General features: G+C 46.1%; 1 protein-coding gene across 12 annotated transcripts in view; it reads left to right on the forward strand.

Moving 5' to 3' along the window:
* EPHB2 (EPH receptor B2) overlaps window positions 1-25,342 on the forward strand; it is a 104,794-nt gene that overhangs the window by 49,392 nt on the left and 30,060 nt on the right. For all 12 annotated transcript variants that reach the window (XR_004427121.1, XM_033156462.1, XM_033156457.1 and 9 more), the window contains exons 4-5: window positions 20,328-20,483; window positions 20,910-21,245. Coding sequence is in view for 11 of the 12 variants with exons in the window: in XM_033156462.1 (XP_033012353.1) it covers window positions 20,328-20,483; window positions 20,910-21,245 (492 nt within the window). In the remaining variant the exon portion in view is untranslated. The remainder of the gene's footprint in view (window positions 1-20,327; window positions 20,484-20,909; window positions 21,246-25,342) is intronic.

The following is a 25,342-nucleotide window of genomic DNA, read 5'->3' on the forward strand; positions in this document are numbered from 1 at the left end:
CTCCCCCGCTGTCCTTGAGTCTCAGTTGGTTTTTTACCAGGGACTGAGCCTTTAGTGCCCCGTGGAACTCCTTGCCAGTAGAGGTCTGGCAGCAGTCCTCCCTGCCTTCTGCTGGGCATTTTGACAGGTGGTGGGCTCTCCTTCATTGGAGGTCAAAGCCTCCCTGGGCCAGCCGGGCCTTGCGCTGTTCTCCTGCCTCATTTTTGCAAATGCCCCTCCGACCAGCTTTCAGCAGCTCTCTGTTTTGTGCATGTGTGTGTCTCTGTCTGACTGCATTTCCTAAGCCCCGCTGTGAGCACTGAGCCCGTTGCCATAGAAACCACTTTAGGCAGCTGGAATCTGTGCCCCACTGGCATGGCTGGCACGATTGGCTGGTTGTGTTGGCTGCTGGCCTCCTGCCTCTCGCAGGATGCCAGGCTGTGGCAGAAAGGCACTTCACATCCCCCCCCCTTCCCACACAGGAAGAAGATCTGGGATGGGGTTTTTTTTCTCCTTACCCCCACTTCTGTTCCCCTCTCCCCGTTCTCTGCATGTAGGGAAAACTTGCCAGTTCCGTCTTTAACAACTCTGCTTAAAACATCTCGGTAGGATATCTGGAAAGGCCTTTCTCCTGCTCACATCTTGGAGAGATGCCGTTAGTTTGGAGGGGACGGTAGCGGCTGGATGGGTCAGGCTAAGACAGCTTCCCGCGTCTGAACCACGCTGAGCTCTAATGTTGCTTCAGCAACAGCTAGCCTTGAGCCGGGGCTCACTGAGGAGCAGCAGGTCCTGTCCCAGTTGCCAGATTTGCCGTCCCTGAAAGGCGCTTCAGTTAAAATGCTCGAGCATCGCAGCTTCTGTGATGGGGCCCTTTGTGTCAGAGGATGGCACTGTGTCCCGTTCTGGTCAGCACAATTTAAGGAGGATGTTGAGAAGCTGGAATGCACGCAGAAGAGGGTGGGAAAGATTATCAAGGGTCTGTAAACCAAGCCTTATGAAGAATGGTTGAAGGATTTGAGTATATTTAGCCTGGAGAAGGGAAGACTGAGAGGTGATATAGCAGCCATCTTCAAATAGCCAAAAGGCTGCACCATGGAAGATGGAGCAACCTTGTTTTCTGCTGCTCCAGAGAGCAGGACCTGAACCAATGGATTCAAACGGCAAGGAAGCAGTTTCCGGCTAAACCATAGGAAGAACTTTCTGACCGTAAGAGCTGTTTGACAGTGGAACAGACTCCAAGCAGGCTACAAGCTGGTTGGTGTGTACACAGCCTTTGAAAAGATGGGGCCTTTTAAATGAAATTAAGTAAAACAGAAACATCGTCACGCTACCCCACCCATCTCCCCACCCCACCCACCTCTCTCCCCCTTCTCTCCCTAATGTCTCAACAACAACAACCGATTTGTAAAAATGTTATATGGAAAAATATGAGAGAGACATTGCATTACCTCTGTAAATCAAGAAAATCTTTAATAAAAATCTTTTTTTAAAAAAATGCCTATAAAATGAGCATTTTAGAGTAGACCGTATGCAAAAATGTGCAGAATCCAGATGGGGCAGACTGGAAATAAGACTGACTCCGGGTCTTTCAGGGACAAACTAAATGTTAGAGATTGGACCTCAGGGACATCCAATGACTCCGAATGCTGGAAGATTCAGGGCATATAAAATAAAGTATTTCTACACACAGCACATAAGTTAAACTATGGAACTGTCTCCCACAAGAGACGGCGATGGCCACCAACCTGACTGGCTTTAAAAGAGGCCTGGACAGAATTGCAGAGGATAAAGACCATTAGTGGCTACTAGCTAGGACAACTTTGCTCTGCCTGCTTGGCCGGAGCCAGTAATGTTTCCGAATGTCAGTTGCTGGAAGACACAGTATAGGGGAGAGGACTTTTGTGCTCGGCATCTGCTTGTGGGTTTCCTATCGAGGCATCTGGCTGGCCACTGTAAGAACAGGAGGCTGGACTAGGTGGGCCATTGGTCTGATCCAGAAGGGGCCCTTCTTATAACATTCGTCACATGAGGCATGCTAGCATGCAGGTGCTGATTGTTTGTACGTATCAGAAATTTCAAATCCTTTCAGCAAAACATTTCGGCTTCTGCCTTCGACAACTGCTCAGGTGAAAATAATGCTTTTTCCCAAGGTGGCAGTTTGAGGGTGGGGATGCTAAGTGATGCTGTAGGTTGCAGTCATGTGCTGTTACAGTGTCAGACATGTTCATTCACAAGATCTCCCTTTTGGCATGACTATAGCATTTATTGATGAGTCCGACAGGCTGTGACTCTCAGAATTAAAGTGTTCAGCAACTGGTTGCGCCACTATTTTTTTGGTCAAAAAAATGCCAATTTGTGGTTTCTGATATGTGTATGACACCCCAGATCTCCATTACTATCTACCTATGCGTGTGGGGTTTTTTGGATGGCGGTGGTTAACCCTTTGTCCTCTGTTGTATTCCCTATCTGGAGTTGCCCCATCATGCCTGCTATTTTGACCAGGGGAGCCCATTCCTTCCAAAGGAGACTTCTATCCCCATGCAAGTAGCAAGCATGGGGGTGGGGCAGCAGATCTACACTGGGATCATAGTGGAAGTGGGCACTGGACCCCAGTCCAAATACCCCTTGCTTCCTATTTATTTTTCAAAAAACTTTATGTGCCCTCCTCCTAACCTGCCTCGCAGGACCATTGCGAGGACAGAAGGGACCGCGTAGGGTGCCTTGAGCTCCTCAACGTTGAAGCAGGATATGAATGCAGTGAAACAGATGTATAAATAATAGTAGCTGTGTAATTGGCAACAGCTGCCCTGACAGCTGCTGGTGGACACCCATCCCGCGCTAAGCCTGAGCATCTTCCAGGAGGTGTCTCTGGGAAATATATCTTTTTTGTGTGTGTGTGTGTGTTTTTATCAGGGCGCCTGTGGTTAGGTAGCGAGCTTTAAATGAGCAAGACTGGCCTCTGAAAGGGACTTCTTAGCTTGCTGGAAATGGCTCCTTTGAGCTGTGATAAGCAGTGGATATTTCAAATGGCACAGCTGGTCACCTGTCCCTTCTCTGCACACCGAGAGTGATGGGTTTATCGGGGAAAGACTGTAGCTCAGTGGAAGAGAATCTGCTTTGCATGCAGAAGGGCTCAGTAAATGACTCATGCCCAAAATATCTGAAAGACTGCCTCCTTTCCTACAGACCCTCTCAAGGGTTGAGATTAACAGAGAGGGCCCTCTTGGTAGTCCCTTCACCCTCAGAGGCTCAGAGTAGTGGCAGCCCAGGAGAGGGCATTCCCCCTTTTTTTAAAACCAGGTGATCTTGTGCAAAGATAATGCCTTTTCAGCCCTCCCATCATTCCACCCCACCTCAGTTGTTTCTTAGTGGCATGGCAAAGCCACACATTCACGGACAAAGCAGTTAGCACAATCAGAATCCATTTTTACGTACATCTAAATCCAGAGAAAGACCCTCAGTTACAGAAGAATTTAATATCTTTATCACCCAACCACAGGTGATACTTCCTAACATCCCAGACATCTTGGAACTGCCACACGTTATCAGGACATTAAACATAACGCTCTGTACTCACCAATTAAATTATGGGACTTTTCCTGTCTCCGGCACAGTGAGGCACCTGGACAACACATGCCATTTTCCCAGCAAAGGAGGACTCCAGATCGGATGTTTTGCTTGCTTGTTGTCGGAGGGGAGGAAGCTGGGCGAGGCAGCTTGTGTTGCAATATTGGCACTTAGCGATATCCTCGCAAATGCTTAATCAGTAACTTTAAAAGATGCTTTAATCAGCAAAAACCACCGAGGGACCAACAAATTATAAGAGAAACTGCACAATTATGGTAAACATTGGAGCAGAGCCAGGACACTGCCAGTTCAGAAGACACACTAAATATGCAAGATTCTTAACTGTGTCCATTACCGAACTCAGCATCCCGAAGAAGAAACCAACATTGTTTTATTAATGCTGTTAGAAACTTGCTAGCCAATAAAATGTATTCCTATCAACTCATCACATGCAATTTTTTTGACATCCCTACTGCAGCCCCAAGTCTCCTTTCCCCTCAACATAAAGTATCTTCCAGCTGCCATTCATAGCTCCACCCCACTCAACAAAGAGAATCCTAATCAGAAAATAAGCAGAAGTGAGAAACTGCTGCCCCAGAGACCTTTTTTTTTTCACTCCAAGGGCCGCATTATGTCATGAACATGTTTCTCAGGGTTGTGTGTCACCCGAAGCAAAAGCGGGCGAGACCAGAGACCAGTGTCGTTGGAGCAATGGAGGAGACTCTCACAGTAGATTGCATTTGAGCCACGCAAAATCCAGAGATGTCTACACATGGCAACATAACTTCTCGATCCAGGCAAGTGAGAGCCATTAGCATGGATAAAGGACATGTTCCAGACAGACAGAAAACAATTGAGGGCATTCTGGAGCAGTAGCAGTGAGGGGTGCAGTTTGGAGATAGGGGTGTGTGGGGAGAGTCCCAAGAATGAGGGCCGGTGAAGTTAACCCTTTATTCAAGGAAACAAGGCTGACTCTGGAGGCCAGGACTAGTGAGCACAGCAACGCGTCCTGGTAGATCTTGCCCCTATGAGGCGGTTGTGGGGACTGAAGGTCCCCACCTTCCCACAGCTCCCTAAGTCCTCTCCTCATCCAGGTCCTTCCCAAGCAATCTGAGGCATTGCCACTGTGACTGACTTTGCTCCACCCTCTTCATACCTCTTCTGGTTCTAGGAGACCAGGGGGAGGGAGCTTGTCACAGCAGGAGAGGAAGACTCCTTCACCAGCCTGACTCATCTCTGCCTCTTGGTGCCCCTCCAGCCTCTGCTTCTGGGTGGCTCTTTTCCACAGACTCCTCCTGCTCACTAAACCCCCATTGCCTCCTCAGCTTCCGACACCACCTCTTCTCAGTCTGTTCATTCTTCTCCCTCGGATCACTCATTGCCATCGCATCACCAGTCCCCTGGCTCTGAGCCTCCTTCCCTCGGGAGTTCCCCAACTGGTTCCTCTCCCCCCCCACCCCACCCCCCCCCACCCTGCATCCAGCCAGTCCGTGATAGAGAACTTTACAAATGCTTTGGTATGTTATTACTGCATTTGGGAAACTGATGAATTGAGGCTACAACCCTAACTCCACTTCCCTGGGAGTAAGATCCATTGGATTTTAATAGGACTTGCTTCTGATTAGACATGTTTGCTGATAAAACTCCCACTGGCTGCCCACCAAGATTGAATGGAGGTGTGGAGTCTGAGCTCTGTATTAGTATGATTGAATGGAATACTGAGAAAGCAACAATAAACAGCTCCAGAGCTCCCTGGCTTTAACCCTCAATGTCCTGGGCCCACACGGACCTTGTCCCTAGAACAGCTTTCGCTCGGCTATGGGGACGATTTGATGCATGTGGTGGTGGGGAGAACCACAGACCTTTCCCCATCTGTTCCCTTGGCACTCCCGATGGGGCAAGGTGAGAGGCCAAGAGAAAGCTGTGCGGTTGCCATAGCGATGGAGACTTAACCCCACAGGGGAGAGAGCAAGGCACCTGATCTCAGCAGAGGGCTTGACACACGCAGGCACCCTTCCCCTTGTCCTGTGTGACCCACTTCCCCAGTTTGGGAAGAAGCATCTTGCCGAGGCCAGTGCACTTTCATTAACAGGATTAGCACCTTCAGTGTGTTGGGAAAGGTGGGGGTGGGGAGGGGAGGAAGAGCAATATATACCGGTATATATCCATGCAATTTCTGTATCCATTCTGTATGCTATTTAATTTATGCACACTTTACCCCAACATATGTATTTCTGTACACATCACTTGGCTGGAGAATTGCAATGCAAAATTGGGAGAAATGAACATTTCCAAGAGTAGCTGTGTGAGCGTCTGGAGGCGGCTGGAGGATGGTTGGCGGCTAACGGATTGAGGTTGAATCCTGACAAAACAGAAATATTGTTTCTGGGGGCAGGTGTGGGGGACTTCCTGGTTCTGAATGGGGTAGCTGTGCCCCTGAAGGACCAGGTGTGCAGTCTGGGAGTCATTTTGGACTCACAGCTGCCCATGACTCACAGATTAATTCTGTGTCCAGGGCAGCTGTCTACCAGCTCCATCTGGTATGCCAGCTGAGGCCTTACCTGGCTGGGCACTGTATCGCCTGAGTGGTACATGCGCTGGTTATCTTCTGCTTGGACTACTGCAATGCACTCTACGTGGGGCTACCTTTGAAGGTGACCCGGAAACTACAACTAATCTAGAATGTGGCAGCTAGACTGGTGACTGGGAGCAGCCGCTGGGACCATACAACACCAGTCCTGAAAGACCTACATTGGCTCCCAGCATGTTTCTGAGCACAATTAAAAGTGTTGGTGTTGACCTTTAAAGCCCTAAATGATCTCGGCCCAGTATACCTGAAGAAGTGTCTCTGCCCCCATCATTCTGTCTGGACAATGAAGTCCAGTCCAGCTCCGAGGGCTTTCTGGCGGTTCCTTCACTGTGAGAAGTAGAGCTACAGGGAACCAAGCCGAGGGCCTTCTCTGTGGTGGTGCCCACCCTGTGGAACACCCTCCCACCAGATGTTAAGGAAATGTGTACTTATATAACATTTAAGAAACATCTAAAGGCATCCCTGTATAGGAAAGCTTTTTTTAGGTTTGATGTTTTACTGTGTTTTTATATATGCTGGAAGCTGCCCAGAGTGGCTGGGGCAACCCAGTCAGATGATCAGGGTACAAATAAATTATGATGATGATGATGATAATAATATATTTATACCATCTGGCTGGGTTTCCCCAGCCACTCTAGGCTGCTTCCCACAGAGTATTAAAATACAATAATTATTAAACATTAAAAGCTTCCCTAAATGATGATGATTATGTCTCAGGGCTCATCTACAGTTACCTTTGTGCCACACTTCTAGGCATAGGTCATGTCCACATCTGGCAGGTGTCCCCGCCCCCTTTCTGCTTCCTCCACACAGACCCTGAATCAGAGCAAACAGCAATTCATGGAAACCCTGAATCACCTTTTGCTCCGATTCTGCATTAAAGAGTGGGTTTTCCTGGAGAAAGCTGGTGGGGAGTGGGGAAAGCTCAGACACAGACCAGAAAAGTGTGGTGCTAAAGTTAAATTTGAAAGATCTGTTGGTTGTCATACTGTGTTGGAAAGAGCGAATTAAGTTTGCCCATAAATGTGAGTGGAATCAAATTTCTCCCACACCAGTGCTGTGCTGCTCTATGGAAAACGTCCGATGGGCTTCTGTGACCTGCATTTGTATGCAAGGCATGAGTGGACTTTTATGCAAGGTTCCTCAATTGCCCTTTTTTCTGAGATAAAAGCCCCTGTAGGAATTCCTCCTTCACCCTCTCACCCTGGACGGTTTTTCCTACAGAAAGTGACTAAATATTCCCATATAGTACAGGGAGCTGACATTAACGAGCAGCTAATTAACAGCACTGATCTTGACAATTCCAGTGTCAGAACCCCTAATTAGTCTCACATTCTGCTTTAATCAACTGTCCCTGTCACGGTTTTAATTTAATTTCGGGATCAGGGGCTGAAGCGCACCAACTGGAATGTTGATGCTGAAGAAGGAGGTGGGGGGGCAGGCTTAAAAAAACCCCGCCCCCCGCCAATCCTTCCAATCCTTTCATTCTACCGCATTTATTTATTTAAAAACGTATACCCCGCTTTTTCTTTGTAAAATCAGCTCAAAGCAGCTTCCAAGCACTTTAATAAGGCACAATAAAAGACATCCCAATTTCCTCGAATCAATGTTGTCTAACGGCTACGGAGAAACCTTTTGAGCCCCGGGGCCACATTGCCTTAGAGAGCAACATTCCAGGGGCCGCATGGGTGGGAGCCAGAGGCAAAAAAGTGGGCGGGGCAAGGGATGTGCCTTTACCTGCTTACAGTTGGTCTTGTACAAAATCAAAGGCTTCTGCACAAAACCCCATTGCATGAACCTCCCCAGGCATCATCCAGGCAAGCCAAGCAACAAGCACTCAAGGAAAGCAGGGGTGTGAATCCTGGTCTCCCAGGTCCAAGTCCAACACTCTAGCCACTATGCATATTTCTAGGCATCTTGTACATGGGCCAGTTTTATGCAGATCCCTGTCCTCTTTTGCCCCCTGTTTTGATGATGCATTTCCTTGGTTTTGGAAATGTGTCAGTGACCACCCTATAAGTCCTCTTTCCCCACAAGCTGCTTCCTCAAACCAGGGTTCCAGATGTGTACATTCTGTCCTCCCGGGACACTCAGTTAATGAAGTTCGGTTTGGGGAAGGACCACATACCCTGATGAAAACAGGGATGTCAATACAGTAATCATCATAATCATCATCCACCCATCTGACTCGGTTGCCCTAGCCACTCTGAGCAGCTTCCAACATATATATAGAAACATATAAAACATTAAGCATTAAAAAAACTTCCCCATGCAGGACTTCCTTCAGATGACTTGGGGGTTGGATGACTCCCTACCCTCGGGTGAATATAGGGACATCCTAAGGAAAAGCGGGACATTCTGGGATCAAATCAGAAACCGGGATTCTCTAAATCAGGGATATCCCTGGAAAATAGGGACACTTGGAGGGTCTGGAAGACATGACTGTTTAAGGTGGCATCTGTGCACTTCACATGTGTGGTTTGAATGTGGCCTGAGCTGGCACCTACTGTTGACCTCCTCTGCTTTCTGCCCCACCAGCCCCAGTGGGCACCAGCCCCCAATGCGAAAGGACAAAGCAAAAGGGCAAAACAAGAAGAGGCGCCAGGAAGAAGATGGGTTAAATTAGGACAGTTGGAGAACATTGTTTTTGATTCCTGACACCATGTTCCTCCATTGCAGACTCTCTTTCTCTCTCCTTCTTCTTCATCCTCTTAACTCGGCCTTGTCTCAGGAGCAGACTCCTAGCAAGGGCGAAATTACTCGTTTTTTTCCTTTTTGATCCAAACCGCTCTTGGTCTCCGGAGGTGGCATGCTGTCAGGTTTACAACCCTTTTAAAGGCTGTGCTTCTCTCTTTTAGAAAGCCCCCCGAGATAAGATTATCTTTGTTTTAACACTAGTTAAAGCAAGAAGAGTTTATGATATAGTCCGAGTGCGGGGAGGAGATGCAGCTTTTCATCAGCTCCACTTTGATGTCTCCCACTCACTTCTCTGACTTTGGTCTCTGCTGCCTCCTTAATAGTCGCCAGGCCCAGGAAATAGATGCAAGCTTTTAAGGAACAGTTTATACAAAGCCCAACAAACTCACAAGACGTGGGGATTCCTTCTGGATTGCAGCTGGCCAGGAATTATCCCCTGTCTCCAGAATCGGGCCAGGAAGAGGGGCAAAGGCTCCACTTATAAAGATTTTTAAGAGAAGGGAATTGGGCCTCCTAGATTTTGCACTGCGGTGGAGAACCATCTCCCCAACTGAGACACAATATATAAGTACTGCAGGGAAGAAATTCTATTGAGTTTGCATTTAAAGGCAAGCCTGCCTGAGTTGTGCTTTCCGGAGCAAGATGCAAACTGAAACACACTGCTTTGCACTTCTCCAAGTTTTTCGGTGCAGCTCTCTTGCCAAGTAGTATGTAGAGAGAGAGAAAACACACCCACTCTAGGGGGAAGGTGTTCGTCAAAACACATGCATTTCCAGCATTGCACGGGGTTGGACTAGATGACCTTTAGAGTCCTTTCCAACTCAACACTTTGATTCCATGATGAGTGAAAATAACATACAGAAATGTGTTATATTAGGGGAAATATGAGCATTAGAGGAAATACGCTTTGCCAAAATGTGTCTATTGGAAAAGTTGCTTTAAAAATATGCGTCAGGAGAAATTCACACTAAAATGCCGAGGAGTTTTCACATGAAACTTACGGGTTGTGCTTTTTTAAGATGCATAAACGTGGAGAGTTGAACTTAAGACTGGAAAAAGGAGAGAAACGGCAAAATACTGAAATTCTTTTAAGATAGAATATGGGGGGGGGGGATATGTCATTAATTTGAGAAACCATTGTTAACAATTAAATCCATTAGCAGGATTAATCTAAAACTCACAGTCAAGATTATTGATTGAGGAAAAGTAAAGGAGTAAATAAAAACGGAGTTAGAAAGGAGATGCTTCTCAACAGAAGGAACCACAGAAGCGGGGATGGGAGTTGAATGGGATATTCGTATTTTTATCTGATGTTTGTATGATGTAAGACTGATAAACTGAAAATAAAAATTTACACACACACACACATAATGAAATTGATAGATTCACCCATAGATATATTCTAAAGAGCAGAGTAGTTCCTCTTGGGGGATGAGAAGGATCCTGTCCAACCTCTCAGGCGGCTTTGGGGAAGAATCTCTTCCTTTGCACTCTTCTCCTCATTGGCTTCCTTGAAACCCTGACTTCTCGGACCTGGAATATATAATGATGAGTAGTTGCTTCTCTCTCCTGCGCCTCCCCCCACCATGCCTGTTCCAGGCTCCATTGGATAAAAATGGAAGATTTGGAGCCGCAGCGCAGCTGCACAGATGTGGGGAGCGCACAGCGAAGCATGAGCCACATGGCAGGGACCCAACCGCAGCCCATGTGGCCCACGGAGCCAGCGTGATGCTCTGCTTCTGGAATTCATAACCGCAAATGTGGAAAGCTCTTCAGAAATGATGGGAAAGGGCCCGACTTGAAAGCTGTTGCTTAAAATCTGGGTATATGAAAGAAAGGTTTCTCACTGCTGTTTTCTGGCTCATGAGCCAGACCCTTGACCTCGGGGCTTCATCGAGCTTCAAGTTTCTCTTCTTGAAGGGGGGAAGCAGCTAGAAGGATCATTCAGTTTATAATGTAAGGGTCTGCTCTGCTATCAATAGGTCAACTCACCCTAAGAGGGTGGTGGAGGAGGTGTTGCTTAGCAACCAGATGGAGCGGCATGATGTTTGCTGAGATGGCATGTGCCCTGATTGGCTGCGTAGTTCTGAGGGAGTTTTCCCATTGTTTGCTCGGCTGAATGTCTCCCTGCTATGTACAAGGCCTGACATAAGAAAGAAAAAAACATCTCTGTTCTATTCTCCTCAAATTTTACACTGTTTTGGTTCAGTTTTCCTTGTTAAAGTGTGATCAGGATTTAATTTCTTTCTGGACTCCATGTGTATTATTTAAGTGACTTTACTAACAGTTGCAACAACAACCATGACATTATATGTGCCCAGATTTATTTATTTTTTTATAAAAAAAAACCAGTCATGCATATATCTTATGTAATTTGCTCTTCTTCCAAAATTCAGCTTTCAAAGGATACTACAAATCATGTGTGTAGTGTGTGTGAGAGGGGGGGGAGGGGAGGGAGGGAGGGGGAGGGAGGGAGAGAGGGAGAGAGAGAGAGAAGCATCAGCCACATGGAAAAGGGCATTAGCACAGTGTTTGAGCCAAAGGTTTGCAATAGAGAACATGACCTAATAGTAACGGCTGAGAATCAGTGAAAGTGATTCTCAGTAAGTTGCTTCTAAGCCAGACATTAACTTTGGGATTTGGCTGGAAATTAATCACTGGATACTTAGAAAGATGTAGGCCACCATCCCATAAGCACACATAGGCACGCTGTTTTGCAGGTGCTGGTTTATATGTATAAATGCAAATTTAGGTCTCAGCATATTGTGGGTGGGTAGGATATCCTTGGCACTGCATTTTGAAGCAGGTCCAGCAACCATATCAGTGAAGTTGTTTTTAAAAAAAAAAAAATGAAGAAGGGCAGGTGGGGGGGTGCAGCAGGAGATCTGGGAACAGCACCCAATTTTTCTGTTTGATTTGTGTTTTGATTTAATGCCAGGGTGGGGAGGCCCTTCAAACCAAAGGAGGCCCTCCAAACCTTTCCACCTGGCCCTTAAGACTCTCCCCAGGCCATGCATCCTCCTAAGCCATGCAGCTTTGAACTCATGCCTTTTCCCTGGGCTGGCAGCCAGACAGAGAGAGGGGTTAGGAATGTCTGTAGAAACTAGCCTACTGTACAAAGGTAAAAAAAAATTACCTTTGTTCACCTGCCTACTTCTGCCCCTGCCCATCACTGCCATGCAGCCCTCAGAAGGCTGTCCAGATGTTGAATGCAACACTTAGGCTGGAAAAGGTTTGCCACCTCTGATTCAGCATATGGGCTTGCTGTCGGCAATAATAATCATGAGAGCTAGGAGATTCATTTCTCATTTGAACAGGCAGCTGGGATTCCCAGGTTTCTAACCAAATGCTAAAGAGAGGCCGGAGGTTGCTTCTTCCTCACTCCACACCCCTGCTGGCACCATCAAACTTTATTACGGTCGCAGACCAGCATAAGATAAAAACATGTGGATAAAATAAAGCACACGAGGCTGAAAAAGGAAAGAGATACAACATAATAAAACATTTTTTAAAAAAAACACTTCCCTATACAGGGCTGCGTTCAGATGGCTTAGGAGTCAGATAACTAGATACCTTCCAACATTTCTCTGTTGAAAATAGGGACATCCTAAGGAAAAGCAGGACACTCTGGGATCAAATTAGAAATCGGGTCAGCTTCTGTAAATCAGGGACGTTTCTGGAAAATGCCTGTTTCCATGCCTTTTGGAAATCATCCTTAATAGTTAGAGTCAAGGCCATGCAGGAAGAAGGATAATCTCACTGGCGCAGACCTTGCCCCTTGCAGCTGCCCAATTTCATGGGAGGGCCAGGTAAATCCAGGCTTTGGGGAAGGAGGAAGGAAGATCATGTGGTCAGTGGTTTGCTGCCAATTGCCATTTCCCATCCGCCGGTCATGTGCGATGAATAACATGCAGCTGTCTGCAACGAGGAAAGTCCAGTGGTCTCCCCATCGTCTCATAAGGGCCTTTATTCATTGTGCCTCATTGGAGCAGCAAGCTTCCTGGCAGCACAACCACCTCTCTCTCTCATTGCTTGCAATGAAGTTACGTATACAAGGCAATGCATAATGAAGTTGGTACCATTGCATGGATCAAGATTAGGGTTGAGATGGTGTCGGAGGAGGGCTGTGGCAAATTGCTTCTCCCTCCTTCCCCACCATTGCCACCTCATTCTTTCTTTTTCTTTTTTTGAGGAAGTGGGATTTTACCAATTTTCAAGGGGGGAAACATAATCAGATTGGTTTGGAGAGGAAGGCTGTGCATTGCAGCTAAGTCCAGTTATGTCACAGATGGCGAAAACTTGGGTTCAGGGATCAAATGTGGCCCTCCAGGCAAATATGTTTGGCCCCCAGGACTCTTCCTTTGGCTATGCATGTTCTCCTTGGGTGTTCTTCTCCAGCCACAATGTATCTTTGAACTGCGAATGAGGCCTCTTGCCTGGAAGCAGGTGTGTGTAGAAACCTCAGCCTTGTCGGCATGGCTGGAATGTAAGCCACAGTGCGAAAGTAAGCCTCAGATCTATTGCTCCGCCCACTTTTGCCTCTGGCCCCTCCCACCTCTGGTGTGTGGCTCGTGGAAGGTTGTCCATTAGGGAATCTGATTCTTGGGTTGCAGGAGCTTCTCCATCCCACACTTATGTGGTAAGCAGCAGCGGTCGCTTGAGTCTCCACTAGTTCCAATGGAGCAGCCATCTACAATCTCTTTCTGAGTGAAGGGCCAACCACGCATCTTTATTATCCATTGTCCCAGGGGAAGGCACTTTCATGTGCATCTCTCTGGCCAAAAGCTGCTGCCCTGGGAATAAAAGAATGGTAAGAAGAGAGGCAGCCTTTGACCCACCTTGGAAGTGGTTTTTCTACAAACCAACTCAGCATGGAATTTGGACACAGTGCAGGCTCTGAAATAGACCCACGTTTGGGAAGGGGAGAAGGTATCATTTTCCATTCCACCCTGTGTTTATCGCCAGCAGTGCTGTTTCTGTTCTGCTGCAGTCCCTCTTCTTCCAAAAGCCCAGTTCAGCAAACAAGGGTGTGCAGCCCTTGGAATATGGCTCATGAGAGAATATGGCCCCTTTGGGGCTGAAACACACACACACACACACACACACACACACACACCTGCCTCTGGACTTCCAAACCCTCTAGAGAAGGCTTTTACATATTTGCACAGGGGGGAAACTCTTCATTTATATGAGCATAAGAAGAGCCTGCTGGATCAGGCCAATGGCCCATCTAGTCCAGAATCCTGTTTCCACAATGGGAAAATCTCAAGCAGGACTTGAGCAAAAGAGCACTCTCCCCTTCTGTGGTTTCCAGCAACTGGTATTTGGAAGCATTGCTGTCTCCAACTGTGGAGGGTAGTAGCTTTTGATAGCCGTTAGTTTGATAGTTCCATAGTTTGACATTGCACTGCTCTGACAATTCATCTGTCCTGAACCTCCCAACATTCAGCTCCATTGGATGTTCACAAGTTCTAGTGTTATCAGAGGGGGAGAAAAGCTTTTCTCTGCCCACTTTCCCCATGCCATACATGACAGGACAGTCGCTGCCATTTTCTTCAGTTTGACCCCGTGACTGTGCTTGCAGGACCAGGAGAGAGGGAGTTCCTTCTCACGCAGTGATAGATATTTGGCAGAGGAGCAGGCCAGATCAGTTTCATTCCTGCCCCAGCACCCCGGTCAGTTGGCAACCTAGATCCACAAGGCAGCACTTGAAATATAAGCTGCCCTGGGAAAATTCTTTGATGGGACATAAATCGTTCATATAAATTAGCAAAGCATCAATGTTTAAAACAGCCAAAGCCACAAATAAAACCTAATAATAATGTTAAAATCTTGAAACAATTATTTTTAAAAAGTGCTCATGCTTCATGCAGCTCCCTTCATGTCTGTAGATGTCCCACCCACCACAGTAGAGATGGGGAAGAAGTAAAATTCAGTTTGAGTTTAAAGACGGACCTACCTCCTTTGCAATTTCCGAAACAATGTGTGAACCGAGGCACAGTCAACGTTCAGAATTTGCACTTGTCTTAGTTTTGCAATGCAGTTCTATAGCCAAGTGGTTCCCACAAAAAAACAAAACAAAACAAAACAAAACCAACACACATAGGCTAGCTGAGTTTGCTATGAGTATGTTGAAGCTCACTTCCAAAGGCATGTTGACCCTGCCCAGGAGACATTCATTCCCTCTCACTCCTCCTCTCAAGAAAGCATATATGAAAACCAGCTCTCCTTCCCATTCCTCACTCTTCTTGCCAACAGCACATAACCAGGGACTTGAATTTGGCCCAGAAGCAAGAGCTGGTGCAAAGTTCTCAGTGCCAAACTGCTGGCAGCATGTGACGCCTCTGTTGGAAGCACTGGAAATGAGACCCCCGCCCACAGTACACAATGTATTAGGGCTGAGACAATCCTTCTCTGGGCTCTGCAAACCTGTTTGGCAGTTTTCTGACCTGCGCAGTAGTGCCTCATCTGATCACAGGAGAAAAAAAACAAGCCCAAGAAATTCCCACAGGAAACTTTGAGAAGAGGATCTGGACTGGGTGGGCCATTGGTCAGATGAAGCAGGCTTGCCCTTATGTACGTGGTTCCAGGGTTACAACAAGTTAAACTTATGTAATAACCAGGGGTGCCAATATTGGGGGGGGGGTGTCCAGGTAAGCCCCGCACCACATAATTGATCGCAAGACACACCATTTGAATGGCAATGCCCATCAACTTTGGGGACCCCCAGCCTCATCAAATATTTTTATAATGTTCTTTTTTATGGATTAGTAGTGAATTTTAGTCTTAAAGATTTAATTAATACAAACCTTATTTTGCTGAGTTTATAGTTTAAATATTTTATATACAATGTCTGCTCTGAAATTGCCTGGTCTGTTATGCCTAATAAAGGTTAATGAATTGAATTGAATTGAATTGAATTGAATTGAATTGAATTGAATAGTTTATTGGAGTGGGGGGCAAAGGGACCTTGGTCCCTAGGAGTTCCCTGTACCTTGGCAAACTAGGTGGGTAGATGGATAAGCTCAGCATTAGAAAGAAAATCCACCCTAATCCTTGTCCCCCGATTCTCCACAATGGGAGCCTTAAGATTTATGTTGAGATCAAAGGATGGAACACCACTTCACATCAGGGTCTTTTTTGTTGTTGGTGGTTCTGGTTTATTTGGATCCAGAATGTGGCTTCCACCATTACCACTACCCTTCCTCCTCCTCCTCCTCCTCCTTCTCCTCCTCCTCCTCCTCCTCCTCAGTAATTAGACATTCTTGGGCAAGATCTATTGGAATGAGTCAAGGAGATGTCATCTGGAATAGGTGGGTTGTAGGGAAGGAGGGGGAGTCTCGCAGGGCCATATGACCTCCCACTCAATCACCCGCTGGATTCTGAGATTTCACAGGACCCCACTTCGCCCACGTGGATTCAGATGAAGGATGCACCATAGCCACAAATACTGGAAACTGGAAGGATCCCTCGGCCTCCCTGTATGTTGTTGCTGTTTATACAAATCTGTGGTGCCACCACAATTGGAACACTGTGTACAGCTCTGGTCACCTCACATCAATTGTGGGGTTGGGAAAGGGTCAGAAAAAAAAGACGACCAAAATGATCAAGGGGGTGGAGCAGCCGCGTTAGGAGGAAAGCTGTTTCAGTTTAGGGAAAAGGCAACCAAGTGGGGGGCGGGGTGGAGGCATATAAAATCATGCACGGAAAGAAAACTTTTCCTCTTTACATTGTAGAAGAAGAACTTCTAATTGAATATTGGATGTTTCCTTCCTTCCTTCCTTCCTTCCTTCTTTCTTTCTTTCTTTCTTTCTTTCTTTCTAAATATTTTTTATTTGGTTTTACAAATATTAAATTATAACAATGCAACCATACACACCCCCATTTAAAGAGTCCTCCGAATCTCTGAACTTCCCACCTTCCCTTTCGTAGGTCCTATTATTAAACCTTTTCTACTGCATCTTTTTCACTAGTCCATATTTTATATAACTCCATTATCTCCGCAATTCTTTCTACATTACAAGTGTTGTTGCAATCCTGCTAATGTTTTCATCTGCTTACAGTGGTCTCCAAGATAAAATATAAATTTCCCCCATTCTTTGTTGAAGTTTTGGTCTTCTTGGTTCCTGAGCGTTCTGGTCAATTTTGCCATTTCGGCATAGTCCAACAGTTTAATTTGCCATTCTTCTCTGGTAGGGACTTTATCTTCTTTCCATCTCTGGGAAAGTTTTTTTCTGCTCCCTTGGAATATCAGCACCTACAATTCCTAATGTAAAAAAGCCTCTGGGTTGTTTTTTTTTTTTTTTAGAATATTGAATGTTTCAAGACAGACAAAAGAAAATACTTCCATACACAGTGCATAGTTATATACAGTGGAATTTGCTCCTGCAAGACATGACAACCTGCCCTCTTCATCAGTGCCTCCAGACTGACACCACCACCACTGGAGCAAAGTGGGGCTGCGTTGAGCCACCTACCCGCCCACACGGGGGGAGGGGAGCTCGGTCAGCCAATGGAGAGGAGCACCAGGCCGGACTTGGTTTGCACCCCCTCAAAAATGGCGGACCCAGGGCCACAGCCCCGCTGGCACTCCACACACTACACCCCTGGCTGTAGCTACGTAAACTGGCAGGATCCAAAGCGAGCTAAAAGAGCCCCCCCCCTTTCACACACACAAGCATACTGGGGCTGGGCAATATCTGGTTTTCAACTTTATGATATATGACCATATAAGCATTGTGATATACTATGTCTGCAATAATGATGAAGCTATGTAGAGGCATTGTCTGGCTTCATGGTTCCCCACACATTGTGATTTTTGCATAGCGCGCACACACACACACACACACACACATCATTATTCTCAATATATTGCCAGGTCAAAAATTATGAAACCAATATCATGATATGGACTTGAAACCGGTTTTTGGATGATATATCGCACAGCCTTAAAACATACACAAACACACAGGAACTTCAGAATCCGTTTTATACCAAGTCAGACCATTGGTCCATCTAACTCAATATTGTCTACACTGACTGACAGCAGCTGTCCCAATTTTTTAGGCAGGGGTCACCCCAGCCGTTACCTGGAGATGTGGGGGGGGGGGTTGATTGAACTGGGGACTTTCTTCTTGCAAAGCAAATGCTTTTCCACTGAGCTATGTCCCTCCAACACGTCAAACTCCACGGAGACTGGAGCAAAAGGAGAGGGGCTGGATTTGCAGCTGTTTCAGGAGAGACAAAGCCCACAGCTCCCGTTCCTTAGGATGGGTCCTTTGCTCTGGAACAGCCTGGACTTTGTGGAGGGAGGGGGCTGGTGAGTTAAGAATCTCAACATTACCTCCCAGCTGCTGCCGCCGCCACAAGAATTAGAGGAGGGGTTGCTGTGAGCTCCATCCTAAATCTTGGATATTTGAAGGATGGGATTGTGGTAGGAGGTCTTTCTGCGAACAGGGTGGGGGACTGAGAGAGATACAAAAGAGGTAAGGTGATAGCTTTTACTGGAGCTGCCTCTATTGTCAAGGGAATGAGCGATGCTTCGGATTACACAGAAGGAACTCTTTCCCCAGACAAAATAGCAAAGGGGGGGGGGCAGTTGAGACAGTGAGACAGAGAGAGGAGAACGGGCAGTTCTAGGATCTGTCAGCCCACTCCAGTTCAGAAATATGGGGGTCTGAAGCATGCAGACTCAAAACATGCAGACTCAAAACACACATAAATCCAGGATTTGAAACCAAAGAGGCTTGCAGCTTGAGAAAGTGATGCAGTTCCCTTCAGCTTAGGATCAGTTTCCTTAGCGCGTTGCTTTGTCCTGCCCAACCCATGCCTATTTGCAGTGCTGGATTTAGGGGGGTGAAGGCGGCTCCCCTGCACAGGGCACTGCACCAGGAGAGCGCCAAATTGGGAAGATCCATAATTGAGAAGATCCATTTGGGGGCAGCAAATTGTGGCCCCACGCAGGGCGCCATATTCCCAAAGATTACCCAATTCTGCCCTTGCCATTTGACCGCTTTGCACCCCAGAACTGGTGCTTTTCCAAGCGTCACATTGTGTTCATTTCACATTTGCAAGGAGTCCATCTTTTAGTATGCCACTACCTGTACGTTAAGGGACGTGGGTGGCGCTGTGGCCTAAACTACTGAGCCTCTTGGGCTTGCTGATCAGAAGGTCGGCGGTTCAAATCCCCGCGACAGGGTGAGCTCCTGTTGCTCTGTCCCAGCTCCTGCTAACCTAGCAGTTTGAAAGCACACCACTGCAAGGAGATAAATAGGTACTGCTGTGGTGGGAAGCTAAAGGGTATTTCTGTGCGTTCTGGTTTCTGTCACGGTGTTCCATTGCGCCAGAAGCGGTTTAGTCATGCTGGCCACATGACCCAGAAAGCTTTCTGTGGACAAATGTTGGTTCCCTTGGCCTGAAAGTGAGATGAGCGCCGCAACCCCATAGTCACCTTTGACTGGACTTAACCATCCAGGGGTCCTTTAGCTTTACCTGTACTTTGGAACTCCTTGCCTCTGGACATGAAGCAGGCACCTGCACAATGCCATGTCAGATGCATGCTGAAAACTATTAATTTATTATTGTTATTTCAACAAGCTTACTGACTCATATAATTTAGTTGTGTACATTTATTTTAAAAGTTGTACAGTCATACCTCATGTTGCAAACGCTGTGGGTTATGTTTTTTCAGGTTGTGCTCGTGCCAAACCCAGAAGTACCAGAACGGGTTACTACCGGGTTTTGGCACTCGTGCATGCGCAGAAGCACCGAATCACGCTTCACACATGCGCAGAATCGTGACCTGCATGTGCGCAGAAGTGGCACTGCGGGTTGCAAACGCTGTGGGTTGCAAATGTGCCTGCCACACAGATCATGTTCGCAACCCGTCCACTGCACAGATTATTATTTTAATATTAATATTAACCAGTTTACATATTTATATTGGCTGTTTAATAGCCTGTCGATTTTTAGCAAGCAGTGTTGCCATTTCAGAGAAGTGGGTTTCCTGGGCATGCACATGCCCCACCCCCAAGGCCTATGATGGGGCAGGAGAGAATTTCAATTCCGTTTGCATTTTAACGTGAAACTATATCACTGGCAGCTTTCAAACCAAAACATGAAAGAAATGGTGAATATCCTTCAAGATTCTGTCTCCGAATTTTGCGGTGCAGCTCTCCTAGTGAAGAGTGTGTTCAAAAATGAATACATTTCGGGGAAATGTCATACAAAAAGCCTTGCGATATTGTGCATATTAGGCAGAACTGTTTATTAGCAGAAATTTCCACTAGAATGCTGATGTGTTTTCATGAGCTTTTTTTTTTTTGTCTAAATGCAAATTTCTGCCAAAATGTGGTAAACCGAACGGAAATTCGGAAGAAGATAATCTGAGAGAAATCAAAACTGGCAGATCCATCCATCCCTCACCCATTTCCGAACCTCCCTGTATTTTCATTGCTTTTAATAGGATTCTCCCCCCCCCCCTTTCCTTTTCCAGGATGCCCCTCAGGGACGTTCAAAGCCAGCCAGGGGGACGAGGGCTGCGTCCACTGCCCCATCAACAGCCGGACCACGTCAGAAGGAGCCACAAATTGTGTCTGCCGCAACAACTACTACCGCTCAGACTCTGATCCGCTGGACATGCCATGCACCAGTACGTTGCCCACAAGGGGGAGGGGGGACAAGTCATCCTTCAGGGTCCTGTGGGCATAGACTATTGGTCCATCTAGCTCAGTACAGGTGGCAGCTTCCGGGGTTTCAGTCACGAGTCTTTCACCGGCCTACCCAGAGATGCCAGGAAGCAATGAGTGTAAATGCTACTTTTATCCAATAAGCTGCGTTCTACACACACACACACACACACACACACACACCTGCCTCTGTATCCTCCATCCCTGCAAACAGTATCAAAGTTGAAGAAACACATTCCAGCCAGGGTGAAACATTTGGGATGCAAAACAGAGCCTGTAAGGGCTGCAGCCTTAGGAAAGTCCTGGCAGCCCTGAAAGTCCCTGCTGTCACTTGGGAGGAGGAGCTTTTCCTGCACCATCTTACCTCCCCGTTTCCTCCCTTCCCACAGCGATCCCGTCGGCCCCACAGGCCGTCATCTCCAGCGTGAACGAGACCTCCCTCATGCTGGAGTGGAGTCCGCCCCGGGACTCAGGGGGCCGCGAGGACCTGGTCTACAACATCATCTGCAAGAGCTGCGGTTCGGGCCGGGGGGCGTGCACCCGGTGCGGAGACAACGTCCAGTTCACACCGCGTCAGCTTGGCCTGGCTGAGCAACGCGTCTACATCAGCGACCTGCTGGCCCACACCCAGTATACTTTTGAGATACAGGCGGTGAATGGCGTCACTGACCAGAGCCCCTTCTCGCCCCAGTTTGCCTCTGTCAACATCACCACCAACCAAGCTGGTAAGGATCTGTTCCATTCCATGGTCAGGTTCCTTCTTGTTGTTTTTATTATTTATTTACTTACTTCTCTGGAGGACACCCACCCACCCACCCCCCCAAAAATATGAAAACCTGTATTTCTGTACATACACGGCAACTTATAGCATTATACATCTATAAAACATGCCCTTATTGTGTGATCCACAAATTAGTACAGACTGTTGGAACCGGTCTTTGGTTTTCAGGAGAATTTGTGAATGAAACAAAGCTCCACCATTCTCCTGCACAGGTATATCTGTGCTTTGTTCCTCTTGGCAGTATTAATTTGCGAGTCAATTTTTCCATAAGGGCGATATGTCTTACTCACTTGTACCAAGCGCTCAAGTGCACCTTTTAAGTCCTTCCATGATGTGGCTATAACCATACTTTCTGCCACAAAGAGAAATCCAATTGGTGGTTTATCCACCGACTCCTGATTCTCATTTAAACAGAGATTCAGTAATGCAAGACTTTGTGATATGCTGGTGTGAAATTTTACTTATCTTATCTTGCGTGTTCCGCAAAATCTGCCATCTTTGGTCATGTCCACCACAAATGCCTATAGCCGACTCTTTCCCTACACCCATGCCAGCACATAGATACCCATAAGGATGCTTATGGGTATATGGAAGTTTAAATGGGTCTAAGTACCATTTCTGAAGTATCTTTTGCATGGTTTCCATGATGCTGCCTGAGATCAGGGCTGGATTTAGGTTTGATGAGGCCCTAAGCTGCTGGAGGTGATGGGGCCCTTTATACACGTATGTCCAGCTGTCCTTTGTCAACAACAAATTGTCGCTGTTTTTTGTGTTGAATCTATGCTATATGGTAATTTATGGACCTAAGAGGTATCTAATGCCATTTGCACATAACAAACGGCTAGCAGGCGGGGCCCATTACTTACATCATAGGAGCCTACACAACACAAAATACTGTTGCTGTATGTAGGTTTTATTTTATTTGTTTTTTATTCTTATATTTTGGAAATGCACATCCAGTTTTTGTTCCTTTAAATTTTGGGGAGGCCCCAAGAGAATGGGGTGCTAAGCTATAACTTGTTTAACTTATACGTAAATCCGGCACTGGCCGTACCAGCTTTATAAGGAAACCTGCCCCAGCTTGCCCCCTGAATCCAAAATTCAGCTTCTGTTCCTATTCCCAAATCTGTTTCTTGCATATGCTTTAGTCCCCAGAACCTGTTGCAGAAGAAATTGTTTCTTTTAGGGGTGGAGGAGGAAAAGATTTTATTAAAGTTTGAAAAAAAAAAGATATACAAAGGTTAGTATCAAATGCCTTTTTTTAGACTATCAAAGATAAAAGAAACTAATCTAAATAAAAAACACAAAGCAAAATAGGGGAAAAAGTTACACAGGGCAAGAGAGAGGAAAGCAGAAGTTCTGATTCTTTATGTCAGCTATATATAGAAAAATATTCAAAACATCCACTCCAAGGTAACACCCAACTCTTCTACTTTCTACAATCCAATGTTTTATTCAATATTCAAAGGAGGAATCAGTTTTCAATGGCTTTATCTGACTAAACTGAGCTTTGACTGCCTTGAAGCACCTCTTGCAAGTGAGCACTCAGATTGCTGGGTTTTTAATCCTACTTTGTTTTTGTTTTTAAAGTCTGACTACCTATGTGCAAAATTATACCCCAAAATAGACCCATTAAAATTAACGAACCTAAGTTAGGAATATTCATTAAGCTCAGTAGGTCTTACTGTGTGCAGGATTAGCACTGGTTACAAGCCAATGCTAGTCCTACGCAGGGTAGACCCATTGATTTCAATGCATCTAAGTACTCAAATCAAATCTTTATTCCGGTCATAAAGGTAAAGGGACCCCTGACGGTTAGGTCCAGTTGTGGACTACTCTGGGGTTGCGGCGCTCATCTCGTTTTATTGGCCGAGGGAGCCGGTGTACAGATTCCGGGTCATGTGGCCAGCATGACTAAGCCGCTTCTGGCAAACCAGAGCAGCGCACAGAAACACCGTTTTCCTTCCCGCCAGAGCAGTACCTATTTATCTACTTGCACTTCATGCTTTCGAACTGCTAAGTTGGCAGGAGCAGGGACTGAGCAACGGGAGCTCACCCCGTCGCAGGGATTTGAACCGCCGACCTTCTGATCGACAAGCCCTAGGCTCTATGATTTAACCCACAGTGTCACCTGTGTCTGGTCATAGATCAGCATAATTAGGGTGGGGTACAATCATTTAATATCTGTAAAACCTTTTTGGGAAGCTAAAAATTATTAAAACAGAAGGTAGGACTATAAGAATCTAAAAGAAGCTAAAATAATCTTTAAAAAGCATTAGGAACATTAAACGGATGTGGAAAAGACTATAGCTCTCCATTTACAGAGCACTCTGATATGAGTATGCATTAAATCCAGTTTGTGGCACAGATCATCATCCAACGGATTTTGAACACTGCTATGCAGAATCTGGGAACGTTGTATGTTGTAGCAGGGTTGGTATCTGAAAGCAGCAGGGAGGTATAGAATTATCCTGTGCTCCCTGGGTACTTATGGAGCAGTGGGGAGATGAGGCTAATACGAATGTCTCTATAATATAGGCACTGGAGAAGCACATGCTCTATTGTTTCTGTTTGTCCAGATTCACAGGGCCATTGTCTCTCCGAGTAAGCTACAACGCAATACATAATAACATAACCACGTCCACTGTATTCCTGCAGCGTAATTCTATAAACATTAATACATATGTGTTTGATTATAAAGTTATACGCCTCATTGATCTGTTTATGTGCTGGTTCGTTTAAGAAACCTTGAATGTATACATTCATAATAAGGGTGTAATATTATGTGTATGTGTGTGTGTGGAAATTGAGTTTTTTTTTGTCAAGATCAAGGAGCAAGATGGAAATTAGGGGGGGGGGAATCTGTGCATATAAATTAGGCACTGAGATTTGCAGAAAACGCCGCCTCTAGTTTCCTCCTTTCTGCCAGCTCCCCAAGGAGGTGGGCATTTTGAAAACTCTGCCACTGAGAAAATAGCATCTTCTGGGGTCTTCTTCATCTCCCTTACCGAGACACAAAGTCAGCTCCTTCAGACTGGCCATTAGAGGCCCACATCCAGGGCAGGATTTAGGTTTGATGAGGCCCTAAGCTACTGAAGGTAATGGGGCCCTTTATATGTCCAGCTGTCCTTTGTCAACAGCAAACCAATGATATTTTAGGGAGCAGGCTAGCAGGCAGGGCCCATGACTTACATCATAGGAGCCTATACAACACAAAACACTGTTGCTGTATGTAGGTTTTATTTTATTTGTTTTTTATCTTATATTTTGGAAATGTACATTCAGTTTTTTTGCCTTTAATTTTTTTTAGGGGCCCCCAAAAGAGTGGGGCCCTAAGCTATAGCTTGTTTAGCTTATTGGTAAATCTGGCATAGCCCACACCTCTGTTTACATAGCATGGCTTGGTAGGTGTGCAGAATCCTAATTCTAACATCTGAATTGACTGTGCATTTACAAATACTGGCAAGCTCCCAACAGTTATTCAGGTGATAGATTTCCATGCTTCAAGAAAACAAACACTTTGGTCTAGCTTAGAAGCTGGTCAAGCCAAGGAGGCATTCCCACACACACACACACACACACACACACACACACACACACAATCTTGAGGACTAGCATCTTGTCCATTTGAGGCTTACCCCCCCCCCCCGAAAGATGGGATTCTCGGGATACCAAACACCGGGGAGAAATGACACTATGCTGGTCTGTGGAAATGTTTAGGGAAGGTTACAAAGTTCTCCTCACTTGAATTTCTTCCAGGACATTTGGATTGTCCACAACTCTTGCCAAGCCCTGCCAGCATCCAGCTAACTTCCACAAAGTGTAAGACCCATTGAAATTAATTGAGCTAAATTAATCACAGCCATTAATTTCAGTAGAACTTCTTGGAGCAGGAATAGCATCTCATACAGCCCCACTTTCACATAGGTTTCAGCAGTAGTCATTCTGACTCACTTCTGCATTAATCTGATGTGTGTGTGTGTGTGTGTGTGTGTGTGTGAAAAATTGCAATTGAATAAGTATTCAAATACATTCTTTAAA

This window comes from Lacerta agilis, chromosome 8 (assembly GCF_009819535.1).
Source record: "Lacerta agilis isolate rLacAgi1 chromosome 8, rLacAgi1.pri, whole genome shotgun sequence".
Taxonomy (NCBI): Eukaryota; Metazoa; Chordata; class Lepidosauria; order Squamata; family Lacertidae; genus Lacerta; species Lacerta agilis.